Source organism: Leptonychotes weddellii, chromosome 3 (genome assembly GCF_054177405.1).
Source record: "Leptonychotes weddellii isolate Sample4059 chromosome 3, ASM5417740v2, whole genome shotgun sequence".
Lineage (NCBI taxonomy): Eukaryota > Metazoa > Chordata > Mammalia > Carnivora > Phocidae > Leptonychotes > Leptonychotes weddellii.
Window position 1 is genome coordinate 60558576 of NC_138371.1, and position 23744 is coordinate 60582319.

Consider the following 23744-nt stretch of genomic DNA (forward strand, 5'->3'; position numbering starts at 1 on the left):
AAGTATGATGGGAAGTGGTAAATGATTTTTTAAATCCATGTGCAATAGGAAGTTGAAGACAAGGCGAACGGACAAAATGGAGGTGATAAACCTGTCAAGACTGTGGATTAATGAAGTTACTCTTTTGGAATGTACATTTAGCTCTGGGCCTCCCGGACTCAACATTTTTAGCGCGAAGGCAAGAATGAATTTTATAGAACTCAGAGAAACAAATACCAGATTTTAGGTTAATGTGAATCACCATGAAGCCTTCTGATGGTCAAATCTGATCGGGGAGAATCTCTGGAGCACCCAGAGGAGTGGATGTATGGTTTACTTTCCAGACAAACTTCCTATGTTTCATTTCATAATACCTTGGTGATTTGGCCATTTGGAATTGTCCCCTTGATAAGGGCCTCAAGTCTTAAAACCAAATGATGAGCTGGTAGGGCAGGATGATTACAGACGCTGGAGAGCCAACCAGCATTCCCACCCAGATGGAAGGCTGCCCCTTCCCTGTGGGGAAATGCTGCCAGAGACCAGCTGGCAAAGTGTGTGAGTTCCTCAATAAGAGGCTTTGGATCTGCTTCAGCCTTTGCACAAAGAGCTAACTACGTCCCCAGAGTTTTACAGCTAATGCATGACAGAAATGGTTTTGGTCTGGAAAATTCTAAAGCAGGTACATCATATTATGAGTATAAAATAAGACGGATGTATTGAAAGAAAAGAAAATAACATAAATGGCCAAAAACAGTGAAAAGATAAAGAGGAAAGATGATGGTTAAAAACAATGAACTTGGAGTAAGACAAAAATTTTTTAAAAACACTGGGACTCAGTCTTAAAGAATAAATAGTCAGGATAAACTAAAATACCACAAAAAAGAATATAAACAATTAAACTCACCTCTATAAAATTCAATTGTTGACATAAGCATTACAATTAATAACATTAATATAAATGGATTAAGAAAATTAAAAGCAAAGCAACTTTGTCCAAGGTTCCTCAGCTGGTGACACCTACCCTTGTCAGGGTAAAGCCTTATCATGTTCTTTGAGCTATCATTTCTTCATTTGTGGCATGAAGAACTTCCGCTTAATTTCCAAAATGCTGAAGTTCTATGAAGATAATTTCAAAATTTGGGGGGGATCTCCTGGTCCAATACTTGTATTAGATAATCTGAAAGTAAAGTCTCTGAACCATCCTATTTCATCACCTTCTTAATGGAATTCACCGAGTTCAATTAATTTTAGCCATTAGTAGAAGACTTAGTTGATTTAACCTTGTTTGGCTCTTTTGTGCAATTACATTCAGGATATCTGGTAAGCATGTTACCTAGTGTCCCTTATGTTACGTCCTAAGCAAAATTTCTTTTCTCTGTTTAGTTCTCAGAGAAAGTTTGTCTTTTTATACACAGCTTTTAGGAATTGTTTTTGTTTTTTCCTAAATCCAGTGTGCTTCCACTTTTTCTTACTTACTGGGAACATTAGAGCTGAATCTAGCCTTGACTAAGTAAAGTACCCATCTCAAATTTCTAGTAACCTCTATTCATTTCCTTCAGAGCAGCCTTCTCAAATTGTAATCCACGTGCCACCTGCACCAAATTCATTTAGGGAGCTTGCTTAAAATGCAGATCTCTGGGCCATGCCCCAAACAAACTTTTTCAGAATTTCCAGAGACTGAACCCAGAAAGCTGCATCTTTGACAACTAGCCCAAATGATTCCTATGCTAACTGAAGTTCAGAACTACTTTAAAGAATGCTCATTCTCTAAATAACTCAATGAAGCCAATTTTATGTTAGTTAACCTGGTAAGCCATGGTCTGCTCTTAAAGATGACTGAGACAGAGATCTTAATAAGACACAATGCAACTTGAAGTATGAGGCCTAAATTGAAGCATGAGGCCATATACAGAAATCACTACTATTTCCCACATATATTTGGGGTCGGCAAATCTTTCCCATTTGGATCCCAAGCCATAGGATATAATTTTTCTGATCCACGAATCAGTGATTTTCACAATAGGGAGAGGAGAGAGAACTCAAGAAAATCAGAACTTTTGGGGACACTTTCTCAAACTACTTTCCTGCTCCTCCTTAACTTCTTAGTTTCCTTGGATATTCACCCCCCCTACCTTATACGCTCCCTGTTCCCAGACTAAAGATGACAAATATTTTGGAAATATATCTAAATGGACATTTTAGTTTTTCAACATTATGCTCATTATATGTCAGGCTGGAGATAAGGTATTTAAACCTTACTTCTTACTTGTGTTCTGGGGAGGAGAAGCAGCATTTATTAAGCTTGTGGCTGTAAAGAAGTGGGAACATTTACTGAAGGGCTATACATTTATTTAACAAATCAGTATTTCAAGCTCTGATGTATGGGTCTGTCTGATGGGTATTATTAGTAGTATAGTAATAACTAAGATTATTATTACTATTCTTGCTACTTCTAATACTACTAAAACCTCCAGCTTTTATGGAAAACCTACTTTATGCCACCTCTTGTATGAGTGACTTACAGGTGTGTGTGTGTGTGCATGCATGTGCACATGTGTGCATGTGTGTGTGTGTGTAATACATATATCATTTAGCTCAAACAACAGCCCTGTTTCACTAGGTATTGTAATCCCCATTATCTGATGGGAAACTAAAAATTGGATTGGCTAGGTAACATGTTCAATGTGACGTAGCTAGTGATGACAGAGCTAGATCTGTGCTATTACCAAATGAAAGGTAAGAGAGGAGAGGCAGAGGGAAGGTCATAAAGGTGCCTGCATACTTTGCTAAAGTGACTATGAGTCACTGAAGGCCACTGACAATTTTTAATAAGGGTAGGATATGTGTTTTAGAAAGATCACTTTGATGACAGTAAAGAAAAGATTAGTGGCCTAGGAGTAAGTTTTCATCTGGAGACAAAGATTTTAAAAGACCATGTATAAAAGAAAAAGGTGAGATTTAATGGTTTGTTTGTTTATTTGCTTGTCATAGTAAATTGTAAAGGTAGATTTATTGGTGAGAATCCATTACCAGTTTGGCTTATGAGCTCTGAATAAGTGAACTGAGGTAAACATTGTTTTAAATATCAATTGCTGGGGGTGCCTGGGTGGCTCAGTCATTAAGAATCTGCCTTTGGCTCAGGTCATGATCTCAGGGTCCTGGGATCGAGCCCTGCATCCGGCTCCCTGCTCAGCGAGAAGCCTGTTTCTCCCTCTCCCACACCCCCTGCTTGTGTTCCCTCTCTTACTGTGTCTCTCTCTCTCTCTCAAATAAATAAATAAAATCTTAAAATAAATAAATAAATATCAATTGCTGTTTTAAAAATTACATATATTGTCTGTCCTTTGAAATAATGACTGGTTTAACTGGGCTAAGTTATTGCTAATGTATAGCTGAAAGGAATATGACATCAGATTGTTATACTTAGGTTAATATTATGCTTTAGTTTAGCATGCTAGTTTTTCATCTCTGCTTGTCTAAAATTTACTCTTAGAAGCCACTGAATAAGGCTTATTGGTCTTGTCTTAGTCAGCCAATCAGATGGGGTTTTAGGTGGAGAGGAAAAGGAGATAAAAACAAACTAGAATTATGACCCACAACACCAATGTGGACCACACACTCCAGTGGTCTACTTCTTTGGTCTTTTGAAGAGAAGAAAGAAAGGGGGAGCAAAGAGGGGAGAGGGAGGAAAAGAAGTAGGAAGTAAAGAACAGGAAGATGCTCTGGGGCTCTGGCATGTCTTCAGAAAGAGTAATTAAATCAAGGCTGCCAAAGAAAAAAGAGCCCCACCCCCACCCCAGGATCCTGGCAGTGGTTCCTGGCCCCATCCTTCCTTGAGCACATCAGGGCACCCAGACCCAGACCCAGACCCAGACCCAGAGTACCCATTTCAATCCAAATGCCAAGATGCTGGACTAACTTCACCTGTTTCCCTTTCTACACAGATTATGGAGCAAGAAAGCTGACACCAAGCCACATCAGAGTTCATCAGGGATGAGATATCTGTCAAGGATTTGTGGCAGAGTGGCTTACGGGAATAAAAATACAGAATCTCTTCTAGGGATAGTATAAGAACAAATGAAATAATTCCCAGAAGTGGCCTGAAGCTTTTCCAAAAAAAGGTGCTGTAACTATCTAAGGTATCTACACTACCAGTAGGTATAAATTTGTGTTTGCGGAAGGTAAACTAAAATCTCTATTAGCTAACAAGGTCAGTTGTATCGGGAGAAGAAAAAAAAAAAAAGAAGAAGGCAAAAGAATGATTACTTCCTTCCTTGCTAGTTTGTTCCTCCAAAGAGGCAAACACTTAGAAACATGGCAGAGATGACCTCCAGGAGTGGAATGATGCCAAAGGCCATTGATGTAAGAAAGATAAACTAACCCAGCTTTTTATTTCTTTTTCTTTTAAAAGAGACATTCATCCCATATGTTTAGTAAACTAACCAGGATTGTAATTACTTGCATTTTATTATATTTATTTGGTAACTGGATGCATAGCTCACCTATTTGCATTGGGGTAAAGGACATCCAAATATGTGGTTAGTATTTGGTTGTAAGCTGGCTTCTGAACTGGCCAAGTTTTTGAACTGACCAAGGAGTATTTACTTGTCTGGTGTCTCATCTGCAACTAACTAACTAGTCTAAAACTGTCTTAGTCAAGAAAAATATTTATTGAATATAACAAGCAGTGCAGAGGTTGTTTGGGTCCAAGAGCTGAGCGATCTGTCAAGAGCCCAAGGGTAAATCTGTCTCTGTGATCTGCAACTCTCAGTGTGTCAGCTTTGCCCTCAGAATGGCATCCCTTCTGGTTGTTAGCTGACTGAAGTAGTGCCATGTATCATACCTCAATGCAATAAGGTCCAGGGGACAGAGAATTTTGTCTCCTCCTTGGTCTCTTTATTAGGAGTGAAGAAACCTTTTATAGATACTCACTTAACAGGCTTCCCCTCACCTTTTGTTGGCCAGAACTGGACCACAAGCCTATTCCTGAATCAATGATTGGCAAGGGGCTTGGAGAAGGTGTCTGGGGTAGAATGGATGTTGGGGAGTTGAACACAAAATTGTCTTCAGTATGAAAACATACAGTAGAAAAACTGAAGAGCTAATAAAACCAACAATTTGTCTATTACAATGTTGGCTTAATTATTATTATTTAGCAGTTGTCTCTCTGAGCTTATAGCTGTCTGATAAGGACAAAGTCACTGGGAACATCAACTCCTAGAAACTAATTATTATTTCCAAGATAAAGATTGTTCTGATGACAGAAATGAGTTCGTGCTTTCCTACTCAGCTATTTTTTTCAGAGGTCTGCCATTGAGTCCAGGTAGACAAAGACAGAAATAGATTCTCTTATTAAAAAGTTAGCAAATCAATAAATAACATTTATGAGTGGACAATCATGAGTTTAGCTAACAGGAAGGGAACAATGGCAGAGAAAGTCTCATTTTCATTTGTATTTGGCCACGTCATAGTGATATCCTTGCTATACAGTTACTTTCTTGGTAGGTTTATTCAGACCAATAGTATTGCATAATGCCTTGACACCACAATGAGAGCAAGAGGTAATGATAGATAAGAAGCTAGCCTAGGCTTTTAATTTATCTTCAAATAACTCTAAAGTACTTAAAATATATATCAATGTGTATCCATTAGCTGTGGGTTTTATGTTTGTTATTAATCCATTCCTGTTTATCTTCTACATTAAAAACAAAGGTGATGACTATACTGGTCTGTTTCTTAGATTTCACCACTCCATTCTTAACATGGGGCTGTATACATAGTAACCTCCCAGTGAGGTAGTGGACTTATCCTAATTCCATTTCAGAACACATGAACTAAAAATCTCATTTCATAGGTTTGGAGCCCAGGCTATTTCCTGAGCTATATGGGTTCAAATCTTGTCTTCTTGATTTACTACTTTTGTAACTCGGACAAGTTATCCAACCTATCTCTGAGACATAGCAACAATGTAATAGAGTTTTATCTATTACTATTGTTTAATTCTCAAAGCCACCTAGTTAGGTAAGCACACCAACCACATGTTATTCCAAAAATCTTCTGAAATACGGAAAATAATGTTTAATTCTGCCTTGGAGAGTGTCCAGTGGTGGAGAGTGCGCCAAATGCTCTGTATATGCCTTTAATAAATTATTATTCTCTTTGTCACATATGCTACTTAAAAATATAGTAAATACCAGATAATCATTAACCCAAAATGAAAATCCCTTTAGAAAATATTAATAACTTTATTCAAAGGAAGGGTAGTCAGTCCATTTTGTCTTTTAGATTATGTCCTTCCTATAATAGTCTCTCATTGATACCAAGAAAACACAGGATCCTTTCCTCAGCAATGGACCCAATCTTTCCCCAAAAATTTGCTCTCTCATCATCAAGGACATAAAAATACATTGTGGAATTTTTTTCTGATCTCTCAAATTGTATGACACAGAGCAGTTTTCCATCCTTGAAGATGGCAAATTTACAGCCTCTGACATAATTTTGTCTCCATGGGAACAGACCAGAACTAATTGATTTTTGTCTGTAACATAATCATAAAGATCCCTACAAAGGGAGAGAGAAACTATTGATATTAACAGGTTATAGACCAATGCAATTTTCCAAACTGTCTGCTATTCTGGAAATTAGGCAAGATGAGAACTCACAGGCCAGATGACTAATGGGAAAAATAATACTTTTGTCCTTGCCATGTAATGCCCTGGCATATCCCAAATGTTTACCATGCCCTTTTTTTTCAGATTCTGATTCATTAATAAATATTAGCTTTGGATTTGTATTTGTTGGTTTCATATAGTTTTAGAAACTTATGTTAATATCAAAGCATACAGATATGTGTGCCTGGAAAACTGAATTGAACTTTATAAATCTATTTTTCTGTAGTTATTTATATAAAGCTTAGATCTTTAAAATCAAATCACACAATAGTAAGATTCAAGATAAAAATGTCAACTATAATAGGAAAAGTCAGTCAAGAATAGAATGTGTGGAAAATGTTTTGCCTCAGAGCAACAATTTGTGTTGTCAGTAGATGTTTCAGTGAAGGTTACTTAGCTTCTCTGTGCCTGTTCTTCATTTATTTTAAATGCAGGGAGTTGACTAATTGTCAAATCCAATATATGCCTTTTAATTAGCATCTTCAAAATTCCTCTTTTGGCATCTATCTAACTGTTCTGACTTCATTGTCTAATTTTCCTTTCCTTAAAAACTGGTAGTCACAGGAGTCCAGCCTTTTCATCTTTCCAGTTTTTTCCTAGACAGTGTAATGCATATTCTTATCTTCAGTTTCAACCAGTGACTCTTTAATCAACATTTTCCCAACCCAGACGGCTTTCCGATTCTCAGACCCATATTTTAATTACATACCCAGCTGTCTCACAGGCATCTCAAACTAAATAAATCCCAAGCAGAATTTATTATCATGCCCTACAAACCCTCTCCACTTCTCTGTTGGGTTAATGACAACTTGTGGCTTAAACCAATCTGGGATTGAGCTTTACCTCATATGTCTTCATCAAGCCACATATCAAGACATCATAAAATCTCACTGATTTTCTCTCTTCTAATTTTGCATTGAATACAGTCCTCTGGCTATGGTTTGTTTTCTCTCTAACTTATTGGTGGCCTACTCTCTTCCAGGCACTGTGTTCACCTTCTAGGACGATTTTTTCATGTAATGTCATATTAACTCTATGAAGTATGTGCTATCATTGCTATCATTATCCTTATTATGCACATAGGGAAACTGAAGATTATGAAGGATAAAAAAAATTGCCCAAGGTCACACTGCTAGGGAATAGCAGAGCCAGGGCTTGAACACAGTTCTCATTGCCATGTCTAGGTCCTTAAATAATACAGTTATAGTCACATTCCCTTGCCTTCTCCTTTAGACTCCTGCTGTCCGTCTGTTTCTTTCTAGGGCAGTTCTCAAAGGGTGGTTTGCGGACAACTGGGGGTTCCTGAGTCCCTTTCAAGGGGGCAGTGAGGTCTAAACTATTTTCCTAATACTAACACCAAGATGACCTTTGCCTTTTTCACTGATAGCGCAAAAGTCGTGGAGTGAAACAGCTCATGCCTTAGTAGGAAGCAAGGTAGCAGCGTCAAAGTGTAGGATGAATCCTTGTTTTCTTCACCACCACATACTTTTAGTAAGAAAAAAGTGCCAGTTTACACAAGAATGTCTTTGATGAAGCAGTAAATATTATTCATTTTATTAAATCTTGTCCTAAGGAACATGTGTTTTTAATATTCTGTATGATGAAATTGGAAAAATACATGAAGCATTTCTGCTGCATGTTGCCGTGCCATGGCTGTCTCAAGGAAAAGCACTTGTGTGACTGTGAGTCAGGAGGTGAATAAGCCACTTTTTCTTTTTTTCATGGAACACCATTTTCACTTGAAAGAAGAACTGACAAACTATGGTTATTCAGACTCCGATATTTAGCAGATATATTCTAAAAAATGAACAAAGAAAAAGCCTGTCACTTCAGGAAAAGCAAATGACAGCATTCGTTGTCAACGTTAAAACTGGAGCTTTCAAGTGGAAATCGGAATTTTGGAAAACTTTTACCTGCCGCTGGGAACTAGACAGCCTCCCAATATATTATGACTTTCCTCATGAGATTAATGGTGATATTAACAAATGTGATTTTTGAATATTAATGTAATTTGTCAAATTTGGGGAAATCTGCAAAACACTGCGCCAATATTTTCCAAATGATCCATGCATGAAGGTACAAAATCCATCCAAAAGGCAAAATCAGTAAAAAGTTCCTGATACAGTTTCAGATTCCACATTGAAACTAATTCAGGAAATTATCATTTGCAGAGTTTTGGTGTGTATCAAAGAATATTCACAAGTGCCTGAAAAGACAAGTAAAATACTCCTTCCTTTTCCAGCTACAGATATATATATATAGGATTTTCTTCATGTACTTCAATCAAAACAACATATCTCAACAGATTGAACTTGGAAGCAGATAAGACACTCTGGCTGTATTCCATTATGCCAGACAGTAAAGAGATTTGCCCAAATTTAAAATAAATTCCTTCTTCTCAAGCCATTTTTTAAAATTTGTGATAATATAGTTATTTATATTAAAAATATATTTTATATGTAGACATACAAGGGCTTATTATTACTATGTTAATAAAAGTTATAAAATCTTCTAATTTTTAATATGGTAAATATGAATAGATAAGTTCCCCATAAACAAAAGCTCTTTGACATTGTCAGTATTTTAAGAGTATAAAAGGATCCTGAAACCAAATCTTTGAAAATCATTGCTCTAGGATCAGCCCACCTGTCTACCCTTCATACTGCCACCATTTTTATAATCTTCAAATTGATCCTATCACTCCCCATCCATGGCTTCTTAAGTGTGCTGTACAAGACCTTTGGTGACTATATCCTGCCAGTGTTTCAGTCCTTGCTCTTACCACTCCCTTTTGAGCAGGTTGGTCTCTACCCATAATGAATTTCTTAGTTCTTCCCAGGCCCTCCCTGCTTTTCCCCATGCATATACTGTCTCCCAGTCTAACATGTCTCTACTGATGTGTCTTCCTACCAACTTTGTCCCAACTACTGTCACCATAAGGGTTGGTCAAATCCCAACTAGTCTAATAAAACTTCCTCAGGAAAACTTCTTTGAACTTCCCTCCCCATCCTTACCTGGGCAGAACAAACTGCTCCCATTTATGGAGCTCAGACAATAACCAGCTGTATTATAATTATTTGTGTCCACATCTCTCACACTGGACTCTCAGCTCCTTAAGAGCAGGGACCATGGGTGTTAATCCAAACACAGAGTTGATACATAGTAGTCCCTCAATAAATATTTCTTGAATAAATGATCCTAATCCTTCCAGGTTTAAAATTCTGTGGTCCATCTTATAATAGGGTTTTTTGAACTACAGTATTTTTATTGATTAACAGAGGGATGCATTTCTTCTACTCACACACATTCACACACACACTTTTGGTTTTTAATCAAAGAGATCATCTCCTTAGGTCTTTTTTTATCTTTTTTGTCCTTGCAAGGACAGTTCTGGAGAAAATTTGGCATATTAAATTTGATATATTTTAATAAATAATAATGCACATATATTCATTAATAATATATATCTCACACCAAAGCATCAGTAGGAATTAATTTTTAAAACTCTGCTCTAATAGGAATATAAAATTATGTAAGAGGTCTATATAATAGGCTCACAAAGAACAAGAAGGAAGAAGAAAAAAAAATTAAAATAGAACTGCCATGGAACTATGAGATGTTTCTAAACAGCAAATCTGCAGGAAAAGCCATGAGAAGCTCTCCTCGCTGTGATTTTTAATGTCTCAACCTATCCAAATATTGGGCAAACCTTAGTTCACCTTCGAGGAAAAGCCAAAAGTCTGGAGCTGGCCTATCTCCTCAGGATTTAGAGACAATAGTGTGGCAGTTTCAGAGACCTCTTTACTTCTTTTTGACCAAGACTCAAATTCTTTGTTCTAATCCTTGATAAGTGAACAGGAAGGTAAAAAATTATTTCTGTATAAATATGTTTTTATAATTTTGTGATACCTTGTTCCATGTCATCTCAGAGAAATCAAAGTAATCTATACAGATTGTTAAAAATATCTCCACTTTAGATATTTTTAACCTAATTTCATTTTAAAACTTAGGAATCAAGAAAGTCCAGTTAAATGAGTATAACTGGTTATTTCTTTAGGGCAAAGTGTTGCCACATATATGGTAAGGTATTTGAATGACACTGAGGTTGAGGAAAGTTAAATGTCATAAGTAAACTGTTAATGACAGGCTCAGTATGAACCCAGAACTCAGAATCTGATTGCTGCATGTTTTTCATTCCATTGTTAATAAAGAAACAAAAATTAGTTTAACTAAATGCTCAAATACAAAAGTAACCTTTCTTCTCCCGTGAGAAAGCAACCATGTTTCATAGAAATGTCTTAAGATAGCTTTGTCATACTGTTTCATTTTCATTTAGCACTTGGTAAGAACCTTATCCATTCAGTTCATGAAAGGTGATGAGAGTCAGGCAGATTACACGTCTCTGGGTATCTAAGGCTCGCAGTTAATATGCAAACTCCTCCTTATATTCAAAAGTATAAATGTGATTTTTCCATACAGCCTAGTGTTGGGCTATGTGGACATCAAAATGGACATAAAATGGCTAAAAACTTTAATTCTAGTTTGTGCCATTTGCCATGAATTTAGAAGGCACAAAATAAATAGTTGAATTAGAAGGTTTGAGAATATTCTATTTTTATAAAAAAATGAACCGACTTTTTATTTTGTGCCTTCTAAATTCACCGGATGGAGTACAAACAAAACAAAACAAAAAAACAAAAAATCCCCATCCCACCACAAATCAGAAGTCCTTTTTCAGAGCTAGTGCCAAAAATGGCACAGCTTTTTGACATCTGATATTTTATATTATAACTTACTTATACCTTCATAGAGTAGCAGAAAATATAACAATGTCATATTACAAATATTAATTCAATGAAAAGACACAGCTATTAAAAATACTTTAGTCATTGGAATAGACCAGGGAACTAGTGATTCAGATATAAACTCAAAAAACATATATAATGATCTACAATCATTTTTAGTCTATATCATTTTTCTTGTGTTGCTGTAAGATCTAGAGTTTCTCATTGTTTGTAAGCTTAGTATATCCATGCACTAAACAGCTAAGAATTAAAAAGCCATTTAGGGATAAACTACTATGGAGACCAGAATAAGTGTGGGGGCAGAGATAGGGTGGGTGGTTGGCATAGGGAAAATGTCACAGATGACTTTGATGATTATCCTGATGTCATGGTTGTAGATTGTTCTATAAGAGACTGATGTATTCACTGTATTTTGTTGTTATTGTTTCTATTTTCTATCCTAATTTTTTAAATGTGATTTCTGGCACAATGCAAAATAAAATAACCATTAACTTATGTTTCAAAATACAAGAAAATACAAGAAACCCGGTTTCTTATATTTTTGACAGTTCTGTCACATTTCTAGCAGAATTTTTTTTTACCTTTCCTGAAGAATTGAGCAGGTGTCTGACTTCTTTCCTTTCTAATCCCAGACAGTTGCTTGGCATGTGTGAATACGCCCCTGTACTTTGTACTTCCTAGCCCACTCCTGGAGTTCCATGGTCAGCTGTGGTTCCACCAAGTCAGGGCCTTACTTAAAGGAGAGTGGCTTGAATTTTGAGAATGCCTGAAACCAAAACAGAGGAAATCGCGGAATAAAGATAATTAGATGATGATATTAGATGATGATAGTTGACACCAACACAGTGCTTACTAATTCCAAAACTATTCTAGACACTTAATGTAAATTAATTCATTTATTCCTTATGATAATCTGGGAGGTCAGTTCTCATAGCATCCCCATTTTATAAATGGAGACTGAAGCACTAAGGGGTTACATTTTGCAAAGTCATACAGCTCATAAATGACAGAGCCAGGGTTAAGAACAGAGAGAGTCTAGCTCCATAGTCCATGCTTCTAACCACTACACCAAATGGAAGACTCAGAAAGAATATGAAAAGTGTCTTGGAATAGTTGAATAACAGCAGACTGGAAAAGGAAATACATTCTGCATTGCCTCAGAAGATGCTTCAGAAGGATCCAGGGTAAAAAGCTGAAAGAAAATAGTTTTGGCGGGCACCTGGGTGGCTCAGTCGGTTAAGTGTCTGCCTTCGGCTCAGGTCATGATCTCAGGGTCCTGGGATCGAGCCCCACGTCAGGCTCCCTGCTCAGCGGGAGTCTGCTGCTCCCTCTCCACTGCCCCTCCCCCTGCTCCTGCTCTCTCTCTCTCAAATAAACAAATAAAATCTTTGGATAAAAAAAGAAAAGAAAAGAAAAAAATAGTTTTGACTTCTCTGTCGCTGCTGATGGTCAGACTTTGTTTGGAGAACCAAGGGTCAATGATGATGATGCTGATAACCAGGACAGTGGTTAGATTAGGCAAAACTTCTTTTCCTATTCTGAGATTTTATGAGTCAGGCATATACCACTGTATTTCTTTATTTGGAGAGCTAGTAAGATGTAATAAAAGGAGTGGCAGGGGGAATGACGGGTCCTTAAGTAATTTCACTGACAAGTATTACTGACATTACTCTTTTTACCAAAGTATACTATAATATGTTTTGGCTCAGAGGTCTCAGACCAGACTTTGATAGACTTATAAAACTGACTTATTGAAAATCAGATTGGATAATGATGCTCCCAGGTTAAAATTTGTAGTGCAGCACTAAAATGTTTATATTTTTAATGTTACTAGATGAATCCCCAAAGGAACACTGTAAAATGTTTTTACTGCGCACTGAGAAAGAAAAGATGTCTATGCATTGAAGAAGAAACCAATTTTTTCACCAAAAATAAAGTAATATTCCTTTCTTAATATGCTAGCAAAGAAATCACCCGAAGAAACATTAAATGACATCTTGGTTGATTTTCTTAATCCCTCTCACTCACTTGCTTTCCTAACTCTCGTGCATTTTTTTTCTTGGTAGGCAATTCTTATGCAAGAAGCTACACGTAATTAAATGTGCAGGATGAAAAGATGGCACAGGCACTGCTGGTACCCCCGGGGCCTGACAGCTTCCGCCTTTTTACTAGAGAATCTCTTGCTGCTATCGAAAAACGTGCTGCAGAAGAGAAAGCCAAAAAGCCCAAGAGAGAACAAGACAATGATGACGAGAACAAACCAAAGCCAAATAGTGACTTGGAAGCTGGGAAGAACCTTCCATTTATTTACGGAGACATCCCTCCAGAGATGGTGTCGGAGCCCTTGGAGGACCTGGACCCGTACTATATCAATAAGAAAGTGAGTGTTGATTTTATACTTTCAAAAGTTAAGTTATATTTCCAAATTTAAGTCCTTAATTAAACACTAACATACTTTTCTCTGGCTCATATACATACTGTATCCTAAGTTTTCTATGGTTAAAGATTTTATACTTTTTATTTCCACTTTTAAACACAGTATAATAAACAGAAACATTTATAAGAAATGACGTCAAGATTTGGCTACAGTGAAGAGATACGAGAGATAAACAATTTCTTCAATTCCACAGTAACTGAGAGTCAAAACTAAAATTGACACCTACAAAGCAAAATATCTGTTATCACTGACATGTTTAAGCACATGGTAGACAACAGAAGAACATGCAAAAGAAGATCTATGGGCATATGTGCTTCTTATTTTTTAGTTCTTAACTGGCTTGAAGTTTCCTCACAATAGATTTGTATTCTAAAGGGTAATAATCTACTTAGCATCCTCCTATAAGAAGATAATACACTGACAAGCACAGTCACACCTACTATTGTTAAAACATCACTCTGTGAAAAAAATCTCAAGAACAAAAGACAAAAAAACCCTCTTTTCTCTATCTACATATGATTTGAATCAAGTTATGACTATGCCTTCCTAATGCTATAGTAACCACATAATTCTGTCAGAATTAACTAGTTTTTTGAAGTTAAACCAGCTGTGAGTTTTATAGTAAATATATATATATTTTAATGGATGATAGATTCTGCATCATCTAATTGGGTATTTTGGCATTTTATAACCACAATTTATATTTCACATTCATAAGCATAAAAACAGGTCTATGCAGAAGCTAAAAATAAATAAATCTCACCATGAATTGATGGTATGTAGTTTAAAGAAGATATTGAATACCTTTATTAATCAGACCCAGTCCTTTTACAAAGAATGGTTAAGGAAATTGCATTCTCTAAGCAGTGCGCAATTTAATCTTACAAGATCTGTGAGGGGTAAAGAACCTGACAGTTAACCATCCAGAGGTGGAACCAGCCCTACTGCCCTAAAGGAGGGCTTCTCAAACTTGCATGTGTATACACATCACTTACGGATCTTGTTAAGATACAGATTCAGATTCCAGACATCTGGGTGGGGCTAGAGATCCTGCATCTCTAACAAGTCCTCGAGCGAGACTCCTGCTGCTATAATACACGGGCCACACTTGGAATAGCAAGCTTTAAAATGCTTTCTAGAAGGCATAAAACCAATTTAAATAGTTAAACAGGCCCTTTCTTTTTCCTTTGAAACTAGTGTCATGAAGGTGGCACTTAATATAGATTCACATATTTTTAAAAATAATTTATTCCAGTACTCCACTATAGAAGTGATAAGGAAAAATAAGAAATTTAGTTACTGTATTATTACACATGATGATGACAGTGAGACATCCCCCAAGAAACTAGAATAAAATTCTCCTTAAAATTACTGATTCAAAGTACGTATTTGCAAAGATGTCTTTAAGAGACAGGTGTATGCTTACTGGGACATGCTTAGAAGTATTAGCTACTTAAAGAAAGGAAGTATCCTTAAGAAAGGAAATTGGTAAGATTAAGGGGTGGGGAGAATAACAGAGACAAACACCAGCATTTTCCAAGGGAAACAGATCTTTAGTAGTAGCCCTGAAAGCATTTTCCTCCGCAAATCAAGGCCATTTCATTGGAGAGGGGCTACACTGGGCTACCTAACAGAGATGTCATTAAACATTGTGCAGCATTTGATTAGGTCGGCTTCTTTGGACTCCACCCTCAGCAAAGAACCTTATTATAATTTGTCCCCCCACAGATCTGCTTGAAAGGAAAGAATATGCTGGTTTTGCCACTGCAATTATTTCAGTCCATGTGACAGTAATACATCTCGTTGTAAATAAGTAGATTGGCATTCTGATTTTGTATGTCAGGCTTTCAGGCTTGGTTAATGTGCTGCTAAGAAACAGACTTGTTCTTTGTGTGCTAGCAAAGTCATTTTTTATCACCTCCCTGTCTGAGAACCAGACTTGGACCTTGATTTATTCCTAGTGGCCATGGTCCATCTTGGGAGACATCTAGACTATTTACTTTTTACTGTTGGCACACTGCTTTTCTTTATGAAGTATCTATAAACATGAAGACTGATGTGCTACTGAAGAAAAAAGGTAGTTTGTGATTGTTAGGATTGAAGGAGCTAACCTAAGAAGCTCTTGGAAAAGTTCTGGAATTTAAAAACATGGTATGAAGTTTATGTTAATTATATGAATAATGCAGGTGAAAGGCGCTTCAAAACTGTAAAGCATTATGTAACAGTTTGCTGCCATTCATTATGATATACTTTACATACCTAATTTAATCAGATAATCAGATGAGCCACATCACAATGTATTTCAATGGTGTTTAAATTGACCAGGTAATAACTGAAGAATAACGACAGTGATAATCATAATAGCTAACGTTTGTTGTGCTCCTACTTTGTCAGGCACTGTTTCAGTGCTTTAAGTGGCATAATTCATTTAATATTCCAAGAACCAGTCAAGCAGGTACTATGTTAGCCTCGTTTTACACATGGGGATGTCAAACCCAGAGAGGTTAGGTAACTTGCCCAAGTCACACACCATAAGTGGTAAATTGAGGGATTGAACCCAGGCAGTCAGAGCTCTTATGCACTAAGCAAAACTATATCTGGCATTTATTAATAAAATAAAACATTAAAAAATTGGTTGTATACTTTTTTGAATTCTCTGCTTAATATGATCCTATTCTGAGATGTGAATCTTACCCTTGCCTTGAGTAGTAAAAATTTTAGTGAACCTATAAGATGTATATTTATCTGGGAAAAAGCAAGTAGCATTCCAGAGTGAACCACAACTAGTTTGCCATACTTTCAGCTATAACTTTCATCACCTTAGTATCAATATGTAGTAATTTTTTTAAGCCACATCATTATTTATCATTACTTGGAGACCAGATTTTGGAGTTGACACTATTTATCCCTCCTCCAATTATCTGTCACTCTCTCTGATAATTTTCAGTTTAGGTACATCTCTCAATAACCTCAGAGTCCCAAATTTCAAGTGTCTTCCTTCTTATTCTTTCACTGTACAGGATATTAGTATTTTATTCCTCATTTCTCAGAACTCAATGTTTTGTGTTCAGTGGTGTTCCCCAGAAATAAACTGAAATTGTGTTCTTAAGGCCTGCTGTATTCCAGAACCTGCAAATTCAATGAATATGCCCTTGGCATGTCATTTTTAATCCCATTAGTTCCAAGAAGGCTGATCTTTTGGGAGAGCAGAGGATTCCATGTTTAAAGGGACAGTTAATTCCTGTGACACTGTTTTTGGAGATTTTTCAAAATAAATTCCTCTCCTAATGTTACAAGTGGTAACTGCTTTTTCAGGGAAATTGCCTTACAAAAGCATGAGTAAATGCACTTTAAATTATTGTGAACTTTGGGCGCCTGGGTGGCTCAGTTGGTTAAGCAACTGCCTTCAGCTCAGGTCATGATCCTGGAGTCCTGGGATCGAGTCCCGCATCGGGCTCCCTGCTCAGCGGGGAGTCGGCTTCTCCCTCTGACCCTCCCCCTCTCATGCTCTCTCTATCTCATTCTCTCTCTCAAATAAATAAATAAAATCTTTAAAAAATAAAATAAAATAAATAAATTATTGTGAACTTTACGTCATTGAATGCCTAAATGGATCTAGACTGTTTGTAATATTAAATGATCTAATCCTGTGAATTCAAGAAAATCCTTTAACGCATTTGTGCTTCAAGGGCAGTTTTCCCAATATCCACTGCCCCTTATGGATGATCTCAATGCTAGTAAAAATGTTTACTTGCCCTCCTTATAGAATTGTTCAAATTTATAGATTGCAGTTCATGGAAAATGGTTGGTTAGGTAATGCTTGGCTCCATGGTCTTGAATACGAAAGGGCAGTGTACAGAGAAATTGTTTTCTCTGTCCTTTATACTCAAAATATAAATATTTCTGTCTACCTATTCAAACATTACCATGTTGTCAGTGAACATGATTGTATGGGATACAGCCCTTAGTTTAAGAGTAAAAACATACTATTAAGCAAATGGATATATTGATGTCTTAAAGGTAAATGGCATCTTAAAGGTAAGCCTGCACTTAATTAAAACAGTATTTATTTACAAACCACACTATTAAATACTGTGAAAAAAAATGGAGAAAAAGTAGATTACAGGCTTTTATGCTCAATAGTTTATAACAACTTCTAACCTAGTCTTCAGTGGAATGAACCCTACATGTAAATTGCTACTTGACTGTAATTACAAGCAACATGCCAATGTGTGCAAATTAATACACTAAGACTTACTGGTAAAGGGAAACAATTAGAGAGTGAGCAGAAGGCAGTGATTTATCTGGAAAGACATGATGGAGGAGGTGATTTTGATAGCTGAGGACATTTTCCGAGAGTAGGGCTTTTCAACCCTGGCTGCATATTAGAATTACCTAAGGAAACTTTTAAAATAATACCCATGTCTGTGCCCATCCTCCAGAAATTCTGATTCAATTGGTTTTGAGTAGGACCTAAATATTGGCAATTTTAAAATCACCTCAAGAGATTCTAATATGCAGAGAGGACTAATAACCTTTGATATAATAGTTGGTGGGACTTCATTGTCAGGCCTGTTATGGACCTGAAATGGGGGGAATTTATATTAGATGACCTCTCAGGTACCTCCTTCCTCTAGGATTTTATGACACATTTTCAGAATCAGAGGGGGAAGCTGACGGGTTATGAGTGGAATTGACAAGTGGACTGAATTGGTTGGAGCAGAGATGCCTTAGTGAGAAAAACTAAAAGATGATCCTAGAGAGATGTGGTGGGTAATCACCGGGTAGCATGGCTTAAATGCTAAATTGATGATTATAGGTTTCAAGTCATAGAGTTTTAGCCACAAAATGCCCTTTGAAATGATGTATTTAATCCTAATTCTCAATGCAGCTGTCCCTTCTCAGTATTACCAGCAGATCTATAGAATCAGCAAAACCAGGTTATTCAGCCTATTTGAACATTTTAAAGTAGGACAACTACCGTAGGGAAAATAGACTTCATAAACTTTAGAGTTCAAAGACTTGAAATAATTAAAATTAAAAAAGATTATTTTAGTAGCAATATGTACAGAATAATATGAAAAAGTTACCAAAGCTGGAGACAGATGGTAAGCTTTAAATAAAATTGGAGTCTGTAAAGTTACAATTTGATAAAAAAATTTGTGTAGGATCATCAGTTTGTATCAGAAAGTTGAAACTCTAGAGACAAATTAGATAATAGTAAATCATATGTTTATTTGTAGCTATATGTTAATTTAGGGGAGAAACATCTAACATGTTTATAGTTACAATATACCAACTTGTTTAAACAAACAAGTTTGAATAAACAAATCAGGTAAAAAGTTCTTCATGTGTTTAAGCTCTTCAAGTAAGCCACGTGTCTAATCTAGTAATTTTTTTTCATATTTTCTTTTCCAGACTTTTATAGTATTGAATAAAGGGAAGGCAATTTTCCGATTCAGTGCCACCTCTGCCTTGTATATTTTAACTCCGCTAAACCCTGTTAGGAAAATTGCTATTAAGATTTTGGTACATTCATATCCTTTTCATGTGACTGAATGCTGGTACTTGATTTTATAGAAAATGTCATTCTTCTATATATATTTTTGTATATTTATATTTTACATATATTGTTTTATATATTATATGTAATTTCTTTGAGATTAATGGTGACATTATTTAATCTGTTCTCATTGATTTTTCTGCCATTCATAAAAAGATTAGTATAGAATGACTATTATGATTCTAGAAGTAAAAATGAACTATGTTAGTGAACGTGTAAATGAAACATACTGTGTAGAAGGAAAAACAAATCTACTTCACACTTTTATTATCCTCTAGACCATACATAACTATTGCTAAAGAAATGAAGTCTATTGTGGTTAGTATTATTATCTATGTTACCAAATGTTCACACTTTTATGCCTTAATTGGTTCTATATCTTCAGCACATGGGTCTGTTCTTCCTTCCTTCCTTTACTATTTTTTAAACTATATATGTGCCTATATATCTGATAATATATATTCAAAAATCACTGAACTTAAGACTACTTACAATAATAGTCAAAAACCATACAAAGACAGAATGGGTGTGGATTTCAAGAAAATTCTCCAATAAGTAATGATAAAATAGAAAGGTATTCAGAGGCTGTGTTTAACAATGGGCATTTTTTTTGTTTTTATTTAAATTCCTATTAATTTAACATAAAGTGTAATATTAGTATCAAGTGTAAAATTTAATGATTCAACACTTCCATACAACACCCAGTGCTCATCACAAATGCACTCCTTAATCCATCTCCCACCCACCTCCCCTCTGGTAACCATTAGTTTGTTCTCTGTAAGTAAGAGTCTATTTCTTGGTTTGCCTCTTTTTCCTCCTATGATCGTTTGTTTTGTTTCTTAAATTCCACATATGAGTGAAATCATATGGTATTTGTTCTTCTCTGACTTATTTCACTTAGCATTATATCCTCTAGCTCCATCCATGTTGTTGCAAATGGCAAGATTTCAATCTTTTTTATGGCTGAGTAATATTCCTGTGTGTGTGTGTGTGTGTGTGTGTGTGTGTGTGTACACACCACATCTTCTTTATTCATTCATCAGTTGATGGACATTTGGGCTCTTTCCATAATTTGACTATTATAGATAATGCTGTTATAAACATTGGGGTGCACGTATCCCTTTGAATTAGTATTTTTGTATTCTTTGGATAAATACCTAGCAGTACAATTGCTGAATTGTAGGGTAGTCCTATTTTTAACCTTTTGAGGCACCTCCATATGGTCTTTCAGAGCAGCTGTACCAGTTTGCATTCCCACCAACAGTGTAAAAGGGTTCCCCTTTCTCCACATCCTTGCCAACACCATTTGTTTCTTGTGAGATGTTATCATTTTTTTCTTTTTCAAATTTTTATTTAAATTCTGGTTAGTTAACATATAGTGTAATATTGGTTTCAGGAGTAGAATTTAGGGATTCATCACTTACATATAATACCCAGTGCTCAACACAAGTGCCCTCCTTAATACCCATCACCCATCTAGCCCATTCGCCACCCACCTCCCTTCCATCAATCCTATAGTTAAGAGTCTCTTATGGTTTCCTTCCCTCTTTTTCCCCCTTCCCCTATGTTCATCTGTCTTGTTTCTTAAGTTCCACATATGAGTGAAATCATATGGTTGTCTTTCTCTTATTTCGGTTAGGATAATACACCCTAGCTCCATCCACACCATTGCAAATGGCAAGATTTCTTTCTTTTGATGGCTGAGTAATATTCCAGTGTGTGTGTGTGTGTTTGTGTGTGTGTACCTACCAATCTTCTTTATCCATTCATCAGTTGATGGACATTTGGCTTCTTTCCATAATTTGGTTACTGTTGATAATGCCGCTATAAACATAGGGTGCAGGTGCTCCTTTGAATCAGTATTTTTTTTTTCCTTTGGGTAAATACCTAGTAGTGCAACTACTGGGTCATAGGGTAGTTCTAGTTGTAACTTTTTGAGGAACCTCCATACTATTTTCCAGAGTGGCTACCCCAGTTTGCATTCTCATCAAGAGTGTAAGGGTTCCCCTTTCTCCACATCCCCAACAACAACTGTTGTTTCCTGTGTTGTTAATTTTAGCCATTCTGACAGGTGTGAGGTGATATCTCATTGTAGTTGATTTGTTTTTCCTTGATGATGAGTGATGTCAAACATATTTTCATGTGTCTGTTGGCCATCTGTATGTCTTCTTTGGGAAAATGTCTATTCATATCTTCTGTCCATTTTTAATTGGATTATCTGTTTTTTAGGTGTTGAGTTTTGTGAGTTCTTTATACACTTTTTTCTTTGTTTTTGTTTTTTAAGTATGTTATGTTAATCACCATACATCATTAGTTTTTGATGTAGTGTTCCATGATTCATTGTTTGCATATAACACCCAGTGCTCCATTCAGTACATGCCCTCTTTAATACCCATCACCAGGCTAACCCATCCACCCACCCCCCTCCCCTCTAGAACCCTCAGTTTGTTTCTCAGAGTCCATAGTCTCTCATGGCTCATCTCCCTCTCTGATTTCCCCCCCTTCATTTTTCCCTTCCTACTATCTTCTTTTTTTTTTAACATATAATGTATTATTTGTTTCTGTGAGGTGTACCTCTTTATAAATTTTAGATACTAATCCTTTATCAGATATGTCATTTGCAAATAATCTCCCATTCCGTAGGTTGCCTTTTAGTTTTGTTGATTGTTTCCTTTGCTGTGCAAAAGCTTTTTATTTTGATAAAGACCCAATAGTTTATTATTGCTTTTGTTTCCCTTGCTTCAGGAGACATTATCTAGTAAGAAGTTGCTATGGCTGATGTCAAGGAGATTACTGCCTGTGTTCTCCTCTAGATTTTAATGGTATCCTGTCTCACATTTAGGTCTTTAATCAAGAATGGGAATTTTATACAGATAGATTAAAAAAAGCCTTAGGGGGGCAGAGCAAGATGGTGGAGGAGTAGGAGACCTGGATTTCGTCTGGTCTCAGGAATTCAGCTAGATAGGGATCAAACCATTCTGAACACCTACAAACTCAACAGGAGATTGAAGAAAAGAATAGCAACAACTCTCTGAACAGAAAAGCAACCACTTTCTGGAAGGTAGGACGTGCGGAAAAGTGAATCCGAGGCGATATTCGGGAGGATAGACAGCGGGGGAAGGGGCCTCCGTCAGCTGCTTCTGGCAAGTGATAGACCGCGGAGCAGAAAATCGGAACTTTTAGAAGTCTGCTCCACTGAGGGATGTCGCTCCGGTGGCTAAGCGGGGGGTGGAACCCTCAAGGGACAGTGTGGTCTCAGGACCCTCAGGGTCACAGAAAGACGGGGGGTGCCTGAGTGTGGCAGAGTTCCCAGGTATCGGAGCGGGGAAGCCGGCTGCAGAGACGGAGCCAAAGAGTGGGCTCTCAGCTCAGGGTTGCCATAAACTGTGATCCACGGCACAGTCGGGCCACTGCTCTTCCAGCAGGGACACAAGCGGCAGATCCGGGGAGACTCCCCTTCCTCCCCTGAGAGGAGCAGCATGGGAGTGCACCGCAGGGATCTGCTGGATTTGGAGACTCCACACAGGGTTAGGTGCCAGAGATAGAAACGCTCGGTGAGAGGCCGGGTGAGCGCGGAGCACGGCCAGAGACCGGGGAGACGGGAGTGACTGACTGCTTTTCTCTGGGGGCACACTGAGGAGTGGGGCCCCGAGTTCTCGGCTCCTCTGGGGCGGAGATTAGGAGGCCGCCATTTTCACTCTCAGCCTCCAAAGCTGTATGGAAAGCTTGCAGGGAACAAAAACTCCCGAGAGCAAACCCGAGCAGATTACTTAGCCAGGCCCACAGCAAGGTCAGGGCAATTCCGCCTCCGGCAAAGACATTTGGGAACCACGGCAACAGGCCCCACCCCCAGAAGATCAGCAAGAACAGCCAGCCAAGACCAAGTTTACCCATCAATGAGAATGGCAGAACTCCAGCACTAGGGGAATACAGCACACAGAATTCATGACTTTTTTCCCATGATTGTTTAGTCTTTCAAAGTTAATTATTTTTAACTTTTTTTTTGAATTTTTCTTTTTCCCTTTTCAACCAATATCTTATCAATCCCTTTTTTAAAAAACATTTTTATTTTTCATTTTTAGAGTCATATTCCATCCCTTCATAGTAGTTACCCTTATTTTTGGTATATATATATAAGTTGTTCTCTCTTTAAAATTTTGAGATAGTTTCTTCTAACAGATCAAAATATACCCTAAATCTCTAGTGTATCATTTTGTTCTACTCTCCTGCCTGATCACATTCTCTCCCTTTTTTTTTAAATCCTCTTCTTTCTTCTTATCAATTCCTTT

General features: G+C 36.9%; 1 protein-coding gene across 1 annotated transcript in view; it reads left to right on the forward strand.

Annotated features, from left to right (window-relative positions):
* LOC102729343 (sodium channel protein type 3 subunit alpha) overlaps positions 1–23744 on the forward strand; it is a 112020-nt gene that overhangs the window by 13942 nt on the left and 74334 nt on the right. Inside the window, exons 2-4 of the mRNA XM_081814277.1 lie at positions 3924–4118; positions 13522–13835; positions 19311–19429. Of these exons, the coding sequence (XP_081670403.1) occupies positions 13572–13835; positions 19311–19429 (383 nt within the window). The 5' untranslated portion in view covers positions 3924–4118; positions 13522–13571. The remainder of the gene's footprint in view (positions 1–3923; positions 4119–13521; positions 13836–19310; positions 19430–23744) is intronic.